The sequence below is a fragment of the Pelmatolapia mariae genome, linkage group LG20 (assembly GCF_036321145.2).
Source record: "Pelmatolapia mariae isolate MD_Pm_ZW linkage group LG20, Pm_UMD_F_2, whole genome shotgun sequence".
NCBI classification, from domain to species: Eukaryota; Metazoa; Chordata; class Actinopteri; order Cichliformes; family Cichlidae; genus Pelmatolapia; species Pelmatolapia mariae.
The window spans coordinates 12334490-12352068 of record NC_086244.1 but is presented as its reverse complement, the minus strand read 5'-3'; the positions used below and the strand labels follow the sequence as shown (position 1 = coordinate 12352068).

The following is a 17579-nucleotide window of genomic DNA, read 5'->3' as shown; positions in this document are numbered from 1 at the left end:
GAAGCAGAGTTCAGGGCTTGCAGACAGTCCTGCATGTATCCAGAGCTATGTAAGCTCAGCCTGTACTGTCAGCGACTGCAGCAGTAATAACTGCACTTAACATTCAAGCTGCACTGCACTGCTCGGGCTTGCATTTGATAACTTCAGTGCACAGTCGGCTTGTAATTGGAAAAGCTGATGAAAGAGCCGTTGGACATTAGCCAGGAAGCACGGTAAAGTCTACTGTGAGTCAGATACTAAGGAAAGGTTAAGATCAAGCAGGAAGCTACAGGAGCTGCAGCTGAGACGTGAGAGCATCAAGGAGTGAAGTATGTATTATCTCCTTCTCTCCCAGATGATTCCCAGGTTTAATAACCTTTCAAAATTGTCACCTTTTAACTTTCTGACTGAGTTCTGACAGGGATAATCATCTATGATGTTGTTATATACTGTACCTCAGTGAACATAGCTGTAATCCATCAAGCAGATTAGTCTTAAAGCTACACCAGTCTGTAATTCAAAGACAGATAAAATGACTGTGTAAACTATAAATAAATAATAATAAATAAAATGTTATTTATATAGCACCTATCTACACAGAATCACAAAGTGCCGCACATAAGATAACAAATAACTATTTATATTTACTATGTTATTCACAGGGTGAGCTTGTTTTTTTTTACCAACCTCATTTCCAGCATCAGCGGTCAGTACACTACAGACAGACAGAGGTACAGTGTCAATCTAGCAGAGCACGCAGCAGCCAAAGAGGTACGCTAACATAACGATATAAGCTGATGAGAGTTCATCACACTGATGGTTGTGATGCGGGTAGAGAGGAACTGCAGCAACTGTTACAGTGATTTCTCAGTTCAGCTTCTTTATTACGTTTTAGCTTTGCCATGCTTATTTCAGACATCCCAGCAAACGTGGCTGAAACAGTCAAAAGTAGCAACGATAAGATAACAAAATCTGCACCATAAACATTAAAGTCGGGTCCACACACAACACTGCCCGTTTGTCCTTGGTGTGAGTGTTATAACATTTCTAACCTTCATGATATTCAATGTTTTGTTTGCTTTCCTTCTTCTAATTAATAAAACCATTTAAATTTGAAAATAAATAAAATATCCACGCTGAGAAAAGGTGGTCAGTCAATGGTCATTCAATCTATGATGAGATGTAATAACCATGAAAGAATCTTCAGTCTGGAGTGATGGAAAAATAATGACTCAAATGCTGCATTTTATGATTTGAGGAACCGCTTCTTTCAGATTTTGTATTATAATTTGCACTAAAGATCAATCTGAAGAAGGCACATCCTACATGGAAGCTGAAAACACCAAAAGCTTGTTACATCTCGTTCTGTGAATACTATGAATACTGAATCAGACTGATCAGTGTGCATTACTGGGCAGATCTCATTAGCGTATATTCTAATAATCCTTGATTATCTTGAAAGTCCCATAAGCTAGAGTGACTTTCCAACGGCTCTTATTCTGCTCCAAGCCCAAAGAGGCAGCCACAGGGAAACAAACTGCACTGATGCGTTTCATCAGTTCATCTTTCATCCTGCACTGCATGACTCCAGCGTACAGCTACAGCAGCAGCCAGCCGTCGACAGTGTGACAGCACAATCAGTGTCAGTGAGGCTTGTTGCGGCCAGGTCAGGTGTGCACTCACCAGCAGCGTGGGCAGCCCGGCCACCGCGGCGTACAGCAGCACGGGTGGGACGGCGCTGCTGTCCTCCGGCCCCAGGTACGGTTTGGTGTACGTGGTGTCGTAGCAGAAGAAGCCCTGCACGTGCACGGTGAAGGTGTCGGTGTATTCGAAGTAGTAGGCCAACATGACGGTCCCGGCCATGATCACCAGCTGGAAATACAGCATGATGCACACGGAGAGCGTGAGACATTTAATTAGAACACAGTCTCTCTCTCTCTCTTCTATTCAGCCTCCTCCTCCTCCGCAGCGGCGTCCACTTCCGCTGAGCGGCTCATGACGGCTCGGCTGTGCGCCAGAAGCCTCCGTGACAGCGTTCGGCGCGTCCTCCACCCTCCGCTGCTGCCGCTGCACACTGACTGCGAGACAGGAGGGGAGGTGTGGGGGCGAGCGACGTGTGTGAGGGTGTGTCTGCGCGTAAGAGCTGAGAAGGCTTGGCTAAAAGCTTGACGTGATCCACGTGTGTGTGTGTGTGTGTGTGTGTGTGTGTGTGTGTGTGTGTGTGTGTGTGTGAACCATATGTGTGCGTAAGCCCGGACGTGTGTTTAGCAGCAGAGAAAGGATCAGCTGGAGAGAACTGAGAGACGGAACGATGCGCAGGGAGGGGCTATGGACGTCATATGAGACTGCTCAGGGAAATGAGGAGATGAATAGAAGTGAATGAGAAGAAGGTGCATGATGCAGAGTCTCCATCTGGAGGGATGCAGATGTTCTCTGTGGCACATATGGCAGGGCACTTCCTGCCGGCGCTGATGAAAGAAAGATTCAGAACTTTAGTGAACGAGTGCAAATCACTGGCTTTATGAGTCACAGGAGTCTACTGTAGCAACATGTAACAACACAGGTGTATCACTGTTTTTATCTGTTTATAATAATATGATGAATAAAAACTGACATTTAACACATGAAAGCATTTTTTTTACAAAACTGTTCAGAAAAATAAAAGCTAAACTTTAAAATTCAACAGTTAACAAAAGGAGAAATTTAAAAATCAAGTAAAAACAACCATTTCACTAAGTCTTCCTGGAGAAAAACGGAGACTAATGAGCAACACTGTTCAGTAAGGGGGGAGTCGTGTAATTGTTATGATTGTGTAGTGGCTTTAAAAAATAACTGTAATCAGCCAAGATTGTTATCTTTTTCAGACGCTCCTGAACAAAAGAGCTCATCTCCACTTTGAACAAGCCAAACTAAATATCTGTCATCTTTAAAATCCTGATGCAGAGCAGGAGAAAAACACTACCATGATGGAGGCAACAAATACTCATGGATCATATAAGACTCACCATCGAGTGTTATATGTGATTTATAAAGGGTTAAAGCACTCTTGTCTGTGTGTGCTTTTGCTAATAGTAACTTTATTCTTTATTGTTAATCAAGGATATAATCAAATGTAATTTGAGTAGTAAAAATGTTTGGATTTTGAGGTGTGGACATGATCGATCACTGACCTTTATATTCATTTCTGGGAGTAAGAAGATCAGAACTGTGGAACCAACCTGTCAGTAGTTTTAAATGTTGTAATAGTTAAACACAATTATGATTCACATGTGATTTTGCTGATAGTTAATTATGCTTAATGTCTATCAGAATATACTCAGGTAGATATAATTGTGTTTAAGTTGAGCAATGTAAAAATGTAACAGTGATTCTAAAGACAGGCCTAACTGAAGTTATGATGATGCGAGGCGATGCACAGGACACTCTGATCTCTGACTTTAGTAAAAAGACGACTGCATTGAGTAAATTGTGATTAACTAACACAGAGTTTTAAAGTAAATGCATTGCTTTAACTGCTTTAAAAGGGATCGTGCTAAAATGAGTGCTCTTGTGAGAATTTGCTAAAGACAAATGCAATTGAAGTAAAATAGCATAAAATTAAAAGCTGAACTTAAATAACTTTAGTTAGCTGAAAGTGGTTGAACGTTCGGTGATGGAGAGGATAATGTGGTGTGGGTAGATATCAATGTCTTTTATGTAAGATCAGAGCATAAACTGGAGAACCTGGAGACGTTCTGTGTCCGTTCGCTTCGTCTTCTGGGAACGAGCAGTTCAGAAAATTGGATCTCGACGTCCACCACTGGAAATTCCAGCAGAGACGTGAAGAAGGATCAAACTCCGCCCAAGTTTTGGACTTCTTGGCTTTTCCTGCTCATTTTGCTGGGTTGAATGATTCATTGAGAAGGACTTGGATCTTCACCACATTCAACTCTGAACTCTTATTCTCTCCAACCTCTCTCAGCATCAGCTCAGGGCAGGTTACTCAGAGAAGTATAATTGATGTGATCTGATCATTATTTTGTTTGTATTATTAATTCATTTTGCTTTGCTCCTGTCGAATTGCTTGAATAAAAGTTCCTTCAATTAAAGTCTAAATTGTGGATATTCACTTTTTACCATTTTTGAGACAGTAAAGGAAAATAAATTAGAGTATTAATCATTAATAGTGCAGATAGCTCTTACAGGTTACTCTAGCCCTTCACAAACAACAGATTCTTGGGGCTTACCGTCCAAGCCTACTCAGGTTTTTGCTTATCTTATCAGTGTAATCAGGAAAGACAGCTGGATAATTTAGACATAGTACTGGGCGAGTCCCACATCAGCTCCATCTACTTTTATCTTTTATTGATTTTATTGATTAGCATTCATATATCTCAGTGAATACAGAATAAAGATTACCACAAAGCAAGAAAGCACGAGACAAGGCTAATCAAAAGGTATTGGCTGAAGCATGCTTATTACGCCAACCCTTTTAACAAAAGATCTTTTTGCATGCAGCTCCTGTTCACAGGGCTCGAAGCAAAGAAAAAAAACAAAACAAACATAAAACAAAACAAGCTCCATCTCAACTCTGACTCGCCTGCTGTGTAATAATCATAGACTTAGAGGTCAGGACTTTTGTCATTTAAATCAGAGAGCTGAAACAGATTTCCTGTATAAGGGTCGTGGGCCCTGAAGATCAACAATATAGACTGAGTAATGATGGGAGAAGAGACCGGTGGGAACACAGCAAGCACAAATCGGGAGATTTGTATGAGATTTAATGAAATAAGAGAAGTTAAATTTGATACAAATCACACAGAAGACAAGAGACTATCAAAATAAAACAGGAACTAACACTGAGTCACAGACTCAAACATTTAAACTTCACTCAAGACACATTAACCTCCTAGGACCTGGCGTCCACATATGTGGACATCACACTTTGGGTTATTTAGACCAAAATACTCAATTTTGCTCTACAAGGGCCTGATATCCACTTACGAGGACATTATACTGCCACTGCTCTATCGCAATTTACAGCAAATGTCCTCATATGTGAATCTCATTATTCTCAGAAACAAAATTCAGGTAATTTTTTGTTTTTACGTTCATCAGGTCCCAATCAGCCCAAATAGTGAAGAGAAATTAGAAAGGCATGCCATGAAAGAGTTCAGGTCTTAGGGGTTAAAGGATAAAACACAGAGACAAGAGTAAGGGAACAGGAACACTACAACACTAAAGGGAACTAATGAAAAGGGAACTGTTTTAAGGCTGTGAAACCCCTCACTACACACTTTATACACTTTTCTCAGACAGGCATGAACATTTTCACACTTTTCTCTCTTATTTAAACACTCTCAAAGTTCAAACCTTTGTAGAAAAATAAGTCCAGTATTATAGAAACCAAAGATCAAACCCTGTTTTCAGGTCCAGAACATGGGAATAGAGCAGCTGCCAGAGGATTCAACATTAATGAATCAATGGTACAGAAGTAGAGGAAGCAAGAAGAATGAGTTGAGTAAAGTTTGACTTATCTGACTGTTTCAGGAGACACGGCACAAGATTAACTGACAATGGTCTACAGCCAATCAGGATGCAGAACACAATGCACTGTAAGAAAAAAATCATGCAAAATTGCAGACAAAAGAAATCTGCGAAACAGTGAGGCTGCGAAAAGTGAACCACGTTATAGCGAGGGACTGCTGTATATATAAATGTTAGCAGTATTCACTTTCTAACATTTGTTCTGTACAGTTGTCTCTGTTGAGACAGCAGATGTTTCACGTCTTATGCGCCTGTGTTAACTACTATCTGCCTTCAAAAGCAGAAACTTAAAGCAGGAATTTAAAAATAATTATAATTATTATAATTATAATTAATATAATTATAATTATATTAATTACAATTATAATAATTATAATAATTAAATAGGTCCATGACAAGTACAAGTAACTCACTACTACTTGTTCCACAGCAAAAAAATAAAATAAAATAAAAACAAATAGAAATGTTTGATCAAAGCTACTAAATCTGTTCAGAGTTAATCACAGGGTTGTGTTTAACTGAAAGGAGTTCCAACACATTGATAAAAGCAAACGAGTGTGCTCTATAAATTCACCTGTCATGCATCAGTTGCTGAATTGCTGAGACGTGTGATCTGATTCTGTTGCCACCAGATGGTGACAGAACACTATTCTGTAAAACCAAAGACCCACACCTGGCACAAAAGGAGCACTGTAGCTATACAGTATCAACAAAAGCTGCAGATCATGAAAGTTGTTTCTTCCAATCTGAGTAAAATGCAAAGATCATTTCTGGATTGTGTTAGAAAGATACAAAATCTCAGTACTGAATAACCATAATAAAACAGTCAGCCAGACATACTGATTCACAACTCTCCAGTAATTTGACTCAGGTACCGTTGTAATATATATAATGCAGTGCAACCTGGAAAATACCATCAGCTAATCAGAATTACTCATCCAACCCAAAATAAACTCTTAGGCACTGTTTCCTTCAACATTTCAGTAATAAGTGCACATTAACCAGTCACTGACCCCAATACGTTTATTTATTTAATGGCTGTGGAAGAGTCCCAGTCTTAGCCAGTCACTGGGACTATATACTCTTAAAAACCATCATAAGAAGCAGCAACAGAGTTGGTTCCAACTGTTCTCTTATTCGAGGTCACTTAAAACAAGTCAAATGTTTTGTGGGGACATTTTTAGGTCAAATGTACAAAGACTCCTACTGGTGAGATTGTGAACAACAAGCACTCAAACTAGTTAGAGTAGTCTCATTGTTTTAATAGGACAAAACTTAAAACAAAGTTTGCTGATGCAACTGAAAGTAGCCATCAATCCCATCTACTCATACCTTCATGAAACACGTCTTACCTCCCCTGTCAGAGAGGTGAACCACTTCCTTCGCTCTTTTCTACTTGGTGGTTTTGAAGGCATGTCGACTTCTCTTCTTACCAGGGCAACTAAAGAGAGACAAGAGAAATCAGAGAAGAAATTATCCAAATTTCTTTCATTACAAAACTTCAGAAACATTGCAACATATTGCATTTACAGCTCTAAAGCCTGGAGCAGCTGTACTCCATGGAGAAACCTGACCACTGTGAGAAAGTATCTGGGAACTAGATAAAAGCATTTCAGAGTCAAATTTGCAATATGATTGGTGAAAGCCCAAAATTTTGCCATCAAGACAACAAGAATGTTTCCAAAACTACAGCAATTAGTTTTAGTTCCATTAAATGCAGTAAAGTGAGATAAACCTGTGCTAACTTTAGCAGAAAGTAATTCATGCCTTCATTTCACCCAAGCTTGATTATTGCAATAGCCTTTATTTTGGAATTGGACAGGCTCCGCATTCTTGACCTGTCTGAAATGTGACAGGCACACATAAAAAAGACCATATATACCCCGTTCTAGCTTCTCTAAACTGGCTACCTGTTAGTTTCAGAATTGATAACAAGATTTTATTGTTTGTTTTTGAGTCACTAAAATTAAACACCTGCTTACCTTTCTGAAATTTACTGACTTTGCCTTCTTTTTTGATGTTTCCCTGCTATGTGTTATTCTTTTTAGTTGCACAGGACTTTGGTCAACTCTTGTTGTTTTTAAATATACTTTAAAATAATTAGACTTGACTTCAGCAGATTTGCAATAAATGAGAACACCCCTGCAATAAAAGGCGATCTTCACCCGGGCTGATGTCTGTAAAAGCCAGAGGAGACTGACTGTTCCACAGGCAGCAGGCACTAACAGCACACGTCCTTTTGGACACCATGCTGGAGTAGGATGTTGTTTCATCGTGTTTCAAGTCTGCCACTGATTCAAGCTCCCCCCAAAATCCACCATTACATGTGGTAATGACTACCACCCTGAAGAAGTGCTTCGAGAGGCTGGCAAAGGACCACATCATCCCTTTTGCTGCACCACGTACTCGTCGCATTCAGGTTTGCTTACTGGCCAAACCTCTCCACAGAAGACACCATTTCCTGTGCTCTTCACCTGAGCTTGGCACATCTGGAAGAGTTACGTCCAAATGCTGCTTGTTCACTCAAGCTCAGCAGCTGGTGAGCAAACTGACCTCCTGGGGTATCAGCACCCCTCATGCAGGGACTTCCTCAGTGACAGAGCTCAGCATCTCTAAATGAAACATTTCATGTAACACATTCACTGTCCAGTTCATTAGGTATACCTGCAAACATCTCATTAGCACAAATTAATCAGCCAATCACATGGCAGCTACTTATTTGTATTTTTGCATTTAGGCAGCGAGAAGATTAACTGAGTGATGTTAGAATTTATTTTATTGTAAAGGCTATATACCTCATAATTTGTGTGACATGTCTGTGTTTTGTCCTGTGTTGTACACAGATGTGCACTGTAGTGTAGTTTTGGATTTAATTCAATTCAATGTTATTTCTACAGCGCCAAATCACCACAACAGTCACCTCAAGGTGCTTTATATTGTACAGTAGACCCTACAATAATACATACAGAGCAAAACCCAACAATCATATGACCCCCTATGAGCAAGCACTTTGGCGACAGTGGGAAGGAAAAACTCCCTTTTAACAGGAAGAAACCTCCAGCAGAACCAGGCTCAGGGAGGGGCTGCCATCTGCTGCGACCGGTTGGGGTGAGAGAAGGAAGACAAGATAAAGACATGCTATGGAAGAGAGAGAGATTAATAACAGATATGATTCAATGCAGAGAGGTCTATTAACACATAGTGAGTGGCTGGAAAGGAAAAACTCAATGCATCATGGGAATCCCACAGCAGCCTATGTCTATTGCAGCATAACTAAGGGAGGATTCAGGGTCACCTGGTCCAGCCCTAACTATATGCTTTAGCAAAAAGGAAAGTTTGAAGCCTAATCTTAAAAGTAGAGATAGTGTCTGTCTCCTGAATCCAAACTGGAAGCTGGTTCCACAGAAGAGGGGCCTGAAAACTGAAGGCTCTGCCTCCCATTCTACTTTTAAATACTCAAGGAACAACAAGTAAGCCTGCAGTGTGAGAGCAAAGTGCTCTAATAGGGTGATATGGTACTACAAGGTCATTAAGATAAGATGGGGCCTGATTATTTAAGACCTTGTATGTGAGGAGCAGGATTTTGAATTCTGGATTTAACAGGAAGCCAATGAAGGGAAGCCAATACAGGAGAAATCTGCTCTCTCTTTCTAGTCCCTGTCAGGACTCTTGCTGCAGCATTTTGGATTAACTGAAGGCTTTTCAGGGAGTTTTTAGGACTTCCTGATAATAATGAATTACAGTAGTCCAGCCTGGAAGCAATAAATGCAGGAACTAGTTTTTCAGAGCGGCAAATTTTGGAAGAGAGCCAGAGATTGATAACATGATTTAGACTGCTACACACAGATACTTCCAGACACAAACAGAGAGAAGTCTCTGAGGTCTGCCTGCTCTAGAGATGGTACCAAGTTACAAAACGTTAAGGCTGACTTAAAACTTTAAGAGAAATGGGAGTGTTGCATTCAAAAGGCTGATCTCTATATAAGGAGATGTCAACAGAGGTGCAGAGGAAGACACGTGAGCTCAGACCTAAGGCCACCCTTTCAACCAATCATGTTAACGTTCGGTTGCCGGGTGCAGCAGTCTTTGTCTCTGAGCCACGGAGGTCCGTGGTGCCATGTTAAACTAATTTGAAAATCTGACAGTTTGATGATAAACCAATGAATAAATTGATAATAAACTTGAGCATATGTGTCCTCTCTTATAAAAAACCCAACAGTGGTAGTTCTCTGGGCAAAAATTCAAAATGTCAAAGCAGAAAGACTAGACTGCTTCAAGCTAACAGGAAGGACCAGTAAGTCAAAGAACCACTTCACACGACCCAGGTGTACAAAAGAGCATCTATCAGGGCTCTAGAGTGCGACCAATTTGGTTGCAAATGCGACCTAATTTCTCAGTGGTGCGACTAAAAAAAATCCTAGGTTGCACTGGTGCGACCAGCCGTTCGAGTAAAGATAACAAAAAGTGTCCACAACTCTGAAAGCCTCCATGTGGTCAACAACAGACACACATTATGCCCCTATCGTGGTCTAAACCAGTCAGAGACAGTCAGGGGTGGGACCTCTCTGATTGGCCGTGGTCCAGACATTCCTGTCGGCCTACATGTATGTATGTTTGAAAGTGCAGGCGGATAGACAGAGGTGAGTACCAGGGGTGGGTTTCAATAATCGATTTTCCGATTAAAATAGATTTTAGCTTGAATAATGTGATATTGATTCATTAAATCCTGAATCGATTTTTAAATATAAATGTATTTTGCCAGAAACACCAGGAGCTCACAAAACTATTTCAACAGCCACCAAACAGCTAAAACAGTAAATGAGAGCAGGTACACCGATTCCAGACAAAGACGTGAACGCAAAGCGCGGACCTGACGCGTCAGTGAGATGTCGGCTTCTCACACTGTAAACCCGAATAAGTTACCAGAACTCAAAAAAATTGAGGCAATCGATTGCCTCAATTTTTTTGAGTTGATCAACTTAAAAGTCAAATTTTTCCAGAACATAAAAGTTTGGATTACATGGTACTTGTATCTTTTGAGAACGGTCAACTCAAATATGTGCAGTTAATATGACTTACAGTTTCAAGTTTACAAATTCAAAGGAATAAGTTCACAGAACTTATAAAAAATAAGTACACAACCACAACATTTTTATGTTAACAAAACTCAAATGTTTTAGTTTGTGTTGTCATTATTTTAAGTACACATTAGTCAAATATGTTGACTACTTGATACTTAAAAACATGTGACCCAAAACTTAAAATTTTTGAGGCAATTGATTGCCTCAATTAAAATGAGTATCGGTAACTTAATATACAAAAGTCATAAACATCTGCCATTGAACAGTATCTTGCCTGCTCCCTTTTAGCACATTATGTTGAAATTAAATACTTTTTTTTTTAAATTAAATAAATTAAAAATAATTAACAAAAACATTTATAAATTAAAATAAGTAGACCAAAAATTGTTTAGTCAGGAAAACTGTCAGAGTAATAAAAAAATAATGCCAAATAATAATAAATAATATCAAAATGTGCCTTTGGCTCTCTGGCTTATATCTGAATAAGGCAACAGGGCAGCAAGTTGAGTGAATTACAATGCTATTTGTTTTACATTAACCAGTATCAAACAGTGAAATTTAGGTCATCTTGCGCAGCCCACAATGTAAAATAGTATTACGAAAAACATTAAAACATACAAAACATTAGTGTTGCTTTGCATTATGTTAATGAGAACAAAGGCACGTTGTATAGTTTGGACCTATTGGCTGAACACCTGTAGAGTAATGCAATAACGTTTTGAGGCATCATTTAGATAAAAGGAGAGAACTTTGGACTAGCCTTTTATAATGCTTCACCCTGCATCCTTCTTTCAGATGAGTTCCTACATAACCAAGTCATTCTTGAGGGTCTATAACCTGGGTGACGGTTTACCACTTTCTAGACCAAGTAAAATCTTTTGAGTAAATTCTAAAGTGTTGGTCAGGGCTTTGGGGTAGCTGAGGTGAAGTGCATAGATCAGTCCAAACATTACCAGGAAGGCTTCGCCAAATCTGGGGAGACTGACCACGGCATCACTTTCAATGACGACAGAGATTTTCACAGGTTGGTAGTGAACTGGACTTGTCGTGTCATGGTCACTGATGACAGTGAAGAGGGCCACTTCAACACCATCAAGCTCCAACTCATCAGATTCGTCCTGAATGAATGAAAAAGAGATACTAATCACAATCTAACCCAAGAAATACAACAGACGACATATAATTTCTCATTTTACCAACTCCCGTTGAGATCCAATACCTCTTTTACAAGGGAGACCTGGGTCTCACTGTAAGAGGTGAAAAACAGAAGATCCATGTTCTGCACACATAAATCAGCTAATTCACCAGATAATCAAGTGGTGTGAGATAGACTGAAACTAAGCTAAAGGAAATACACAGGAAAATGTTTTACTAAACATCTTATCACTTTCAACAAAACACCAATTCAGTTCATTCGTAGTGAGGAGACAGAAAAGACCATACATGGAAACCGTATGGGTAGACTAAACAAAGGTAAGTCCAAACAGTGCATCAAAATACATGTTTGTACTTTGATGCACTGTTTATAGACACAGTAGTATCTGTTAGATACTTAAGGACACTCACAGTGCAGGTTCTGAAAAATCCAGAGACATCCTCACGCAGATAGACAGGAAGGGCGTGGAGAACGGTAGTGCGCTTGGTGTGGATATCATGGATGTCCTATTGCCAGATAAAAACAGAATTGTATATACTGGTGAGTTTACTGAACAACAACAACAACAGTCAAATAAGAACATGTCCACAAATAACCTGTTCACATCTTTAATACAGTCAGACAAATAGCAAACACAAAGTGGACTAATAGCAAAATTCAAAAAGCTCATTTAAATCATTGAACCTGTCCAATGTTCCACTGGTTCAACCTATGAAATGTGTAACAATCTATTATTACCTGTTCATCGTGAATTCTTAGAATTTCAGCCAGGGCATCTGCTGTCTTCCCAGTTTTTGATGCCTTCTGTCTGAATAAGGTCATCAGTCGAGGAAGATGGCGGTCAAGTTCAGCGTAGAATGTATTGGGCAGGTTCTGATTTGTAATCCGCTGAAACTGTGCATACAACTACAGCAGAAGGACAATACAGTTCAATTTAAAGAATCTCGCACACCTTTATAAAGCAGCAAAAAGCTGCCACATGAGTAAGAATTACAATTTTCATTTTAAAGAGAGCTGATCCATATTACCTCAGACTCCATTTTTAGAGCAGGCCAGAGGTCCAAGAGCTCCTTCACTGGTGGGCAGGACATCACTATGGTTTGTCTGCGCAGGGGAAATGTGGTCTCCATCAACTTTCTAATGAGGGGCAGGTTCTTCTCAGCCTTCTTGACTTCTTCAACAATTGCTTGCCTCAACTGGTCAAGGCTTGAAGGATCCTTTCCTTGGGGAAAGTTTGGTAGGAAGTTGACTTCTGCTCGCTTGGGTCTGTTAATATTGGAATGTGAAGGTTCATTATCAGAATTACTTCTACTTCTTTTTCCAGCATTAACAGTGACCTCCTGACATCCAGCCCGTCTCATCTTGGTCCTATAATTGCCCATCATTTGTGCTATACCTACAATCCTTATATGGACATGTCACTGTTTCATGATTTTTCAAATGCTCTCTGAGATGACTGAAAAGGCCTGTTTCAGAAAAGGGTTGCTGAAATGTGCATAAAGGGCATTTAAATAACACAGGCCTCTGACTCTGCTCTGCACAACTGCTAAGTTGTGCTGTATGATATCTTGACAAATGAGTACTCAGTGCATTAAGTGTCTGAAATGTACAAATGCAATCAGTGTAGAGGCATGGAAGAGGGCTGATTCGGGAATAGTGGCTGTGCTGCAGCCTGTAGTATCTAAATAACTGTATTCTGGAGGGAGCTGCGCACAACTTACACTGCCAGATCATGTTGGAAACAAAACAGAACTCCTTATACTTACAACTTAATATAACAGTTAAGTTATATTAATAAGTGATAAATAATAACAATAAGTGAATTACTATTAGCTCACAAAGACATGGTCATGGACTACAGCTAACACTGCTTTAAAATGGCAACCTGTTTTCCTCAAAACAATTTGTTTTATATAAGAATCTATAGGTGGAAAATAGCATAAGTAAAGCTGGTTTAGTAGTTAGTTTAACATATTTTTAAGACAACTCGAGAGAGAGCGAGAGCGAGAGAGGTGATTGGTAGAAGAATTCACAAACAAAATGAATTACCTGGTATCTTTATCACATCCCCAGTTCTCTTCCTTGACTCTGTCTTAATTCTTGAAGCTGGAACAGAGAGATCCAAAGGCATAAACTGATGAACAATTAAAAAGCATCCAAACGGTGACAAATTATAAATACTTCCATTTATAATTTTTCCCTGTTAATAATCTTTTCATTTAATCCCCAAAGTGTGAATGCATCTCTAGTCAAGATACTAAAGCCATCGAGTAAATATTACAATACTGAAGACAAGCAGCAGCACTTGAACTTTAACGGCATGGTTAAATAAACAACAACGCCATTTCTACAAACTAAAGCCTTACTGATGAGAGGTTCCCCCAAACATATGTTATTTGAAATTATTTAATGTGCATACACAGTTAATGTCAAAAATGTCAGGCTCCTCATCACTGCTTCTCTCTCCGAACGATTCTGGTTGTTTTGATTGACAGGTTTGTTTTTTAGGACCTTAGTGATCCAAGAGTGCCAATCGGTTGGCAGAAGTTGATTGACAAGTGATTCCACTAATTAGGCAAAGTGAGAGGAGACGATGCGTGCGCCGTGCTCTTTCATTGGCCCTCTAACTCTGGATTGTGAACAACGTGGCTCGTCAGAGCAGGTGTATTAGAAGGATGAGTTTCCCGATCATTCTACGGCGTAAAGTGACTGATATATATAAAAAACACCTATCGAGACCGTTGCTCAAACGCCTAATACACCTGCACCACTTATTCGCACATATAGTTTAAAATATAGCGTTTCGAACAAGAAAACGGCTTGAAAGCACTCTCACTGCAGACAGGTATCTCCGCTGTGTAACTGCAGGGACAACAGGCTTGTTTGGACCCAACTATTCTGAGTCATGAGAGGGGGTTTCAAAATTTAGAGAGATTAAAACACTTTGTTTCAGACTAGGCGATCAGGCGCCACCTCTAGAACAAGTAGTATCTAACTTTTTAAACAGCCTGTGACCCTCATTACAACAACTTAATGCTAGCTCTGCAAGCGCAAAGTTTCCTTCGGGGAGAGCAGCAAAGCACATTTCTGCTATTCTTTTCGACACGCACCCAAAATACAACTAAATATTCGTATTTTAACAATAAACTAATATCAACATTGAAAACTTACTGTAAGTCCAGTGATGCTAGTTGCTGCCGTTAGGTCCAACATTCTCCAGTCGTCTGTGTTGCCTCTTTGGTGCTGTTTCCCGCCCATATACCTTTACTTCTTCTGTGTTTCGTATTTTTTTTCAAAATAGCGGTAAACGATCAGTGTATAATGCTCATTAGCGCCGCCTTCTGCTTCGGAGGGTGAATCAGAGATTAACTCGGAATAAAAATTGATTCCTGCAGCTGCTCAACACTTACGGAAAAAATTAAAAATATATATATAGGATACATTGATAAGACAATGAATATTAAATTAAATACATTTTTTCTTCCACTAATGCATTTAAGACAATTTGATTTTACTTATTTGGTGAAACACTTTGAGATTTTATTGTATTTTAGCATGTGCTACATAAATTAAGTTTATTATTAAATCCTACCTAGTATAAACAACAAAAATAACAGGACTTTACCATTCTTATATGTCCTAACTTAACTGTGTTACGTTGTGCTTAAGTTATGATTTTAAGTGATGCTTACTTAATATAGAAATAGTGCAATTCAATCAAAAATTATTAGTTTCATTTACTCAAAAAGAAGAACATGTTACACAAACTTGACATATTTAAGTTAACAGAACTTTTTAAAGACTTTGAGTATACACTACTTAATCTATTTAATTACTTTGAACATTCGGGTTTACAGTGCACCTAACGGCACGTACACAGACACGCCGTCGGGGCTGAAGGTCTACGGCTCACACCAAAATGTACTTCAAGAACAGTTTCCCATCTCAAATCTCTGTTTCCTGCATTATTTGGTTGCTTATTATGCACCAGCCGGCCATAAGCGCAGCCGCTGTTTTGGGTTTTTTTCCCCAAAAAATGTCCTCAGATAAGAAAGAGTCATTTCTGCTGTTCAATACTGAAGAAATGTAAACTTTTTAAAATTATGCAAAATGCTTAGCTGTGTCTGTAATCAAACCTCTGTAGCTTTGCTCTGCTTCACTTCAGCAGCATCAGGTCATGTTCAGATGTTGATTCATGGTTTTCTTTGTTTCTTTTCTACTGCAGAATATTTTTAAGGTTATCTGCTATAAAAAGCCAGGCCAGGAAAATCTGCTTCATGTTTTTCTGTTTTATCCTCAGTTACTTTGACACAAAGACATCTGCTGTGATGCTCACGCCTCTGATGAAGTCTCACAAGTATCAGTACTGATAAATGATCAGAATTATAATATTTCTGACTGTCTCAGTCAAAATTGAATTGAATTGAATGGATTATAGAAATCAGTGATGATACCCAGCCCTAGTGGCTGACAGAAGAAGATGTAGCTGTGGGTAATGAGAAAAGATGAAAAGAACGATTGATAACTTTTTTGACTGATCCGTCTGAAATTCATGGCTCTGACACAGAGCCATCAACCTCTCAGGTTATGTCTAACGCTGGTTCGGAGACAGCATCACTTAATGATCCACACACGATTGACTCTGAGCCAGAGCCCACTGAAAGTAAAAGAGGGAAAGTGTATACATTTGGAAGAGAGCGGCTTGACCAGTTTCCCTATCTAAGATACAGTAAAGCTGACAACATGATGCACTGCATTTACTGCTGTCAGTGTGGACAGACTGTGGCCGGCAGTACCCGATTTGTGACTGGTGCTAATACGTCTCGAACTGAAACGCTGAAAAAGCACAGCGTATCACATTATATGCTGTGATAAATGCACCTCATCCCACTGCCTTTCAGCGGCCAGAGGAGGCCGAGATGATGATGAAGTTTAACATTGTCTACAAAACTGCCAAAGAGTACCAAGCACTTTTTCAGTAACTTATCTTTCTTGTAGAACTGTGCTCCAAATAAAGACGTTTATGTTGACAAGACTGTTAGTTAATCATTTACAAATCAATATTGTCTGTATGGACAGCAATTGTTTTTAAAAAGTCAACATGTAAAACAGTGGGACTAAGTAATGCGGTTGAAAAATTTGGGTGCACCTAAGAAAAAAAGTTAAGCGCAACCGTGGCAAAAAGTTAGTCTAGAGACCTGATCTGTGAATGCAAAACCTATCAAATGTTGAAGTAGACTGGCACACTGACCAACTGAGCATAAACATCACAGCCAACCTGAGTGTTGTTGCTGATCATGTCCATCCCTTTAGGTCGATACCCAAACCCATCTGAATTTAAATAAAAATCACACAATCCAATGCACCAGAAATCCGTATTTCTATTTCAATCACACATAAAAACGAAATATATCTAAATTACATATTTAAAAACCCATATTTAAAGGAAACAGAAAAAAAAGAAATGTTAAATGGTTAATTTCTCAAAATCCATTTTTTGTATCATGTGAGAGGGAGACAAAGAATGCATGCTTGGTTCTGTCTGGGAAGCTCACAGCTTTATGGCTTAGAAAGAAACAGCAGAGGTTCTTGTTGCAGTCTCTGCAATGATGTCAAAGCTCTGAGCAGAGCTGTACAAAACTTTATAGAGGTGAGTGTACAGTACTGTGAACAATTTTCAAAATGAGTCATACAGAATTTAATTATCAAAAGTTACATTTTTATATTTACTAATTAGGGGTGGAGCCGAACCCGAATATGGTATTCGGAAAGGCACGAATATCGTGATTTATTTTTTATTTTTTTGTCTGTCCCATTTGGTTCTTTAGCCGTCAGAA

The 17579-nt window shown here is 39.2% G+C and overlaps 1 protein-coding gene and 1 long non-coding RNA gene across 2 annotated transcripts in view; both read right to left on the bottom strand.

The window, feature by feature from the left end:
- The window catches only part of LOC134618937 (phospholipid phosphatase-related protein type 5-like), a 116368-nt gene extending 113815 nt beyond the window's left edge, over nucleotides 1–2553 (bottom strand). The window contains exon 1 of the mRNA XM_063464567.1: nucleotides 1663–2553. Coding sequence (XP_063320637.1) covers nucleotides 1663–1866 — 204 coding nt within the window. The 5' untranslated portion in view covers nucleotides 1867–2553. The remainder of the gene's footprint in view (nucleotides 1–1662) is intronic.
- Nucleotides 2554–11586: 9033 nt separating this feature from the next.
- LOC135932242 (uncharacterized) lies at nucleotides 11587–12574 on the bottom strand. Its single transcript, XR_010573355.1, has 3 exons — nucleotides 12481–12574; nucleotides 12153–12248; nucleotides 11587–11704 (listed from the first exon to the last, which is right to left on the bottom strand). It is a non-coding gene; the product is annotated as an uncharacterized LOC135932242 (long non-coding RNA).
- Nucleotides 12575–17579: the final 5005 nt, after the last annotated feature.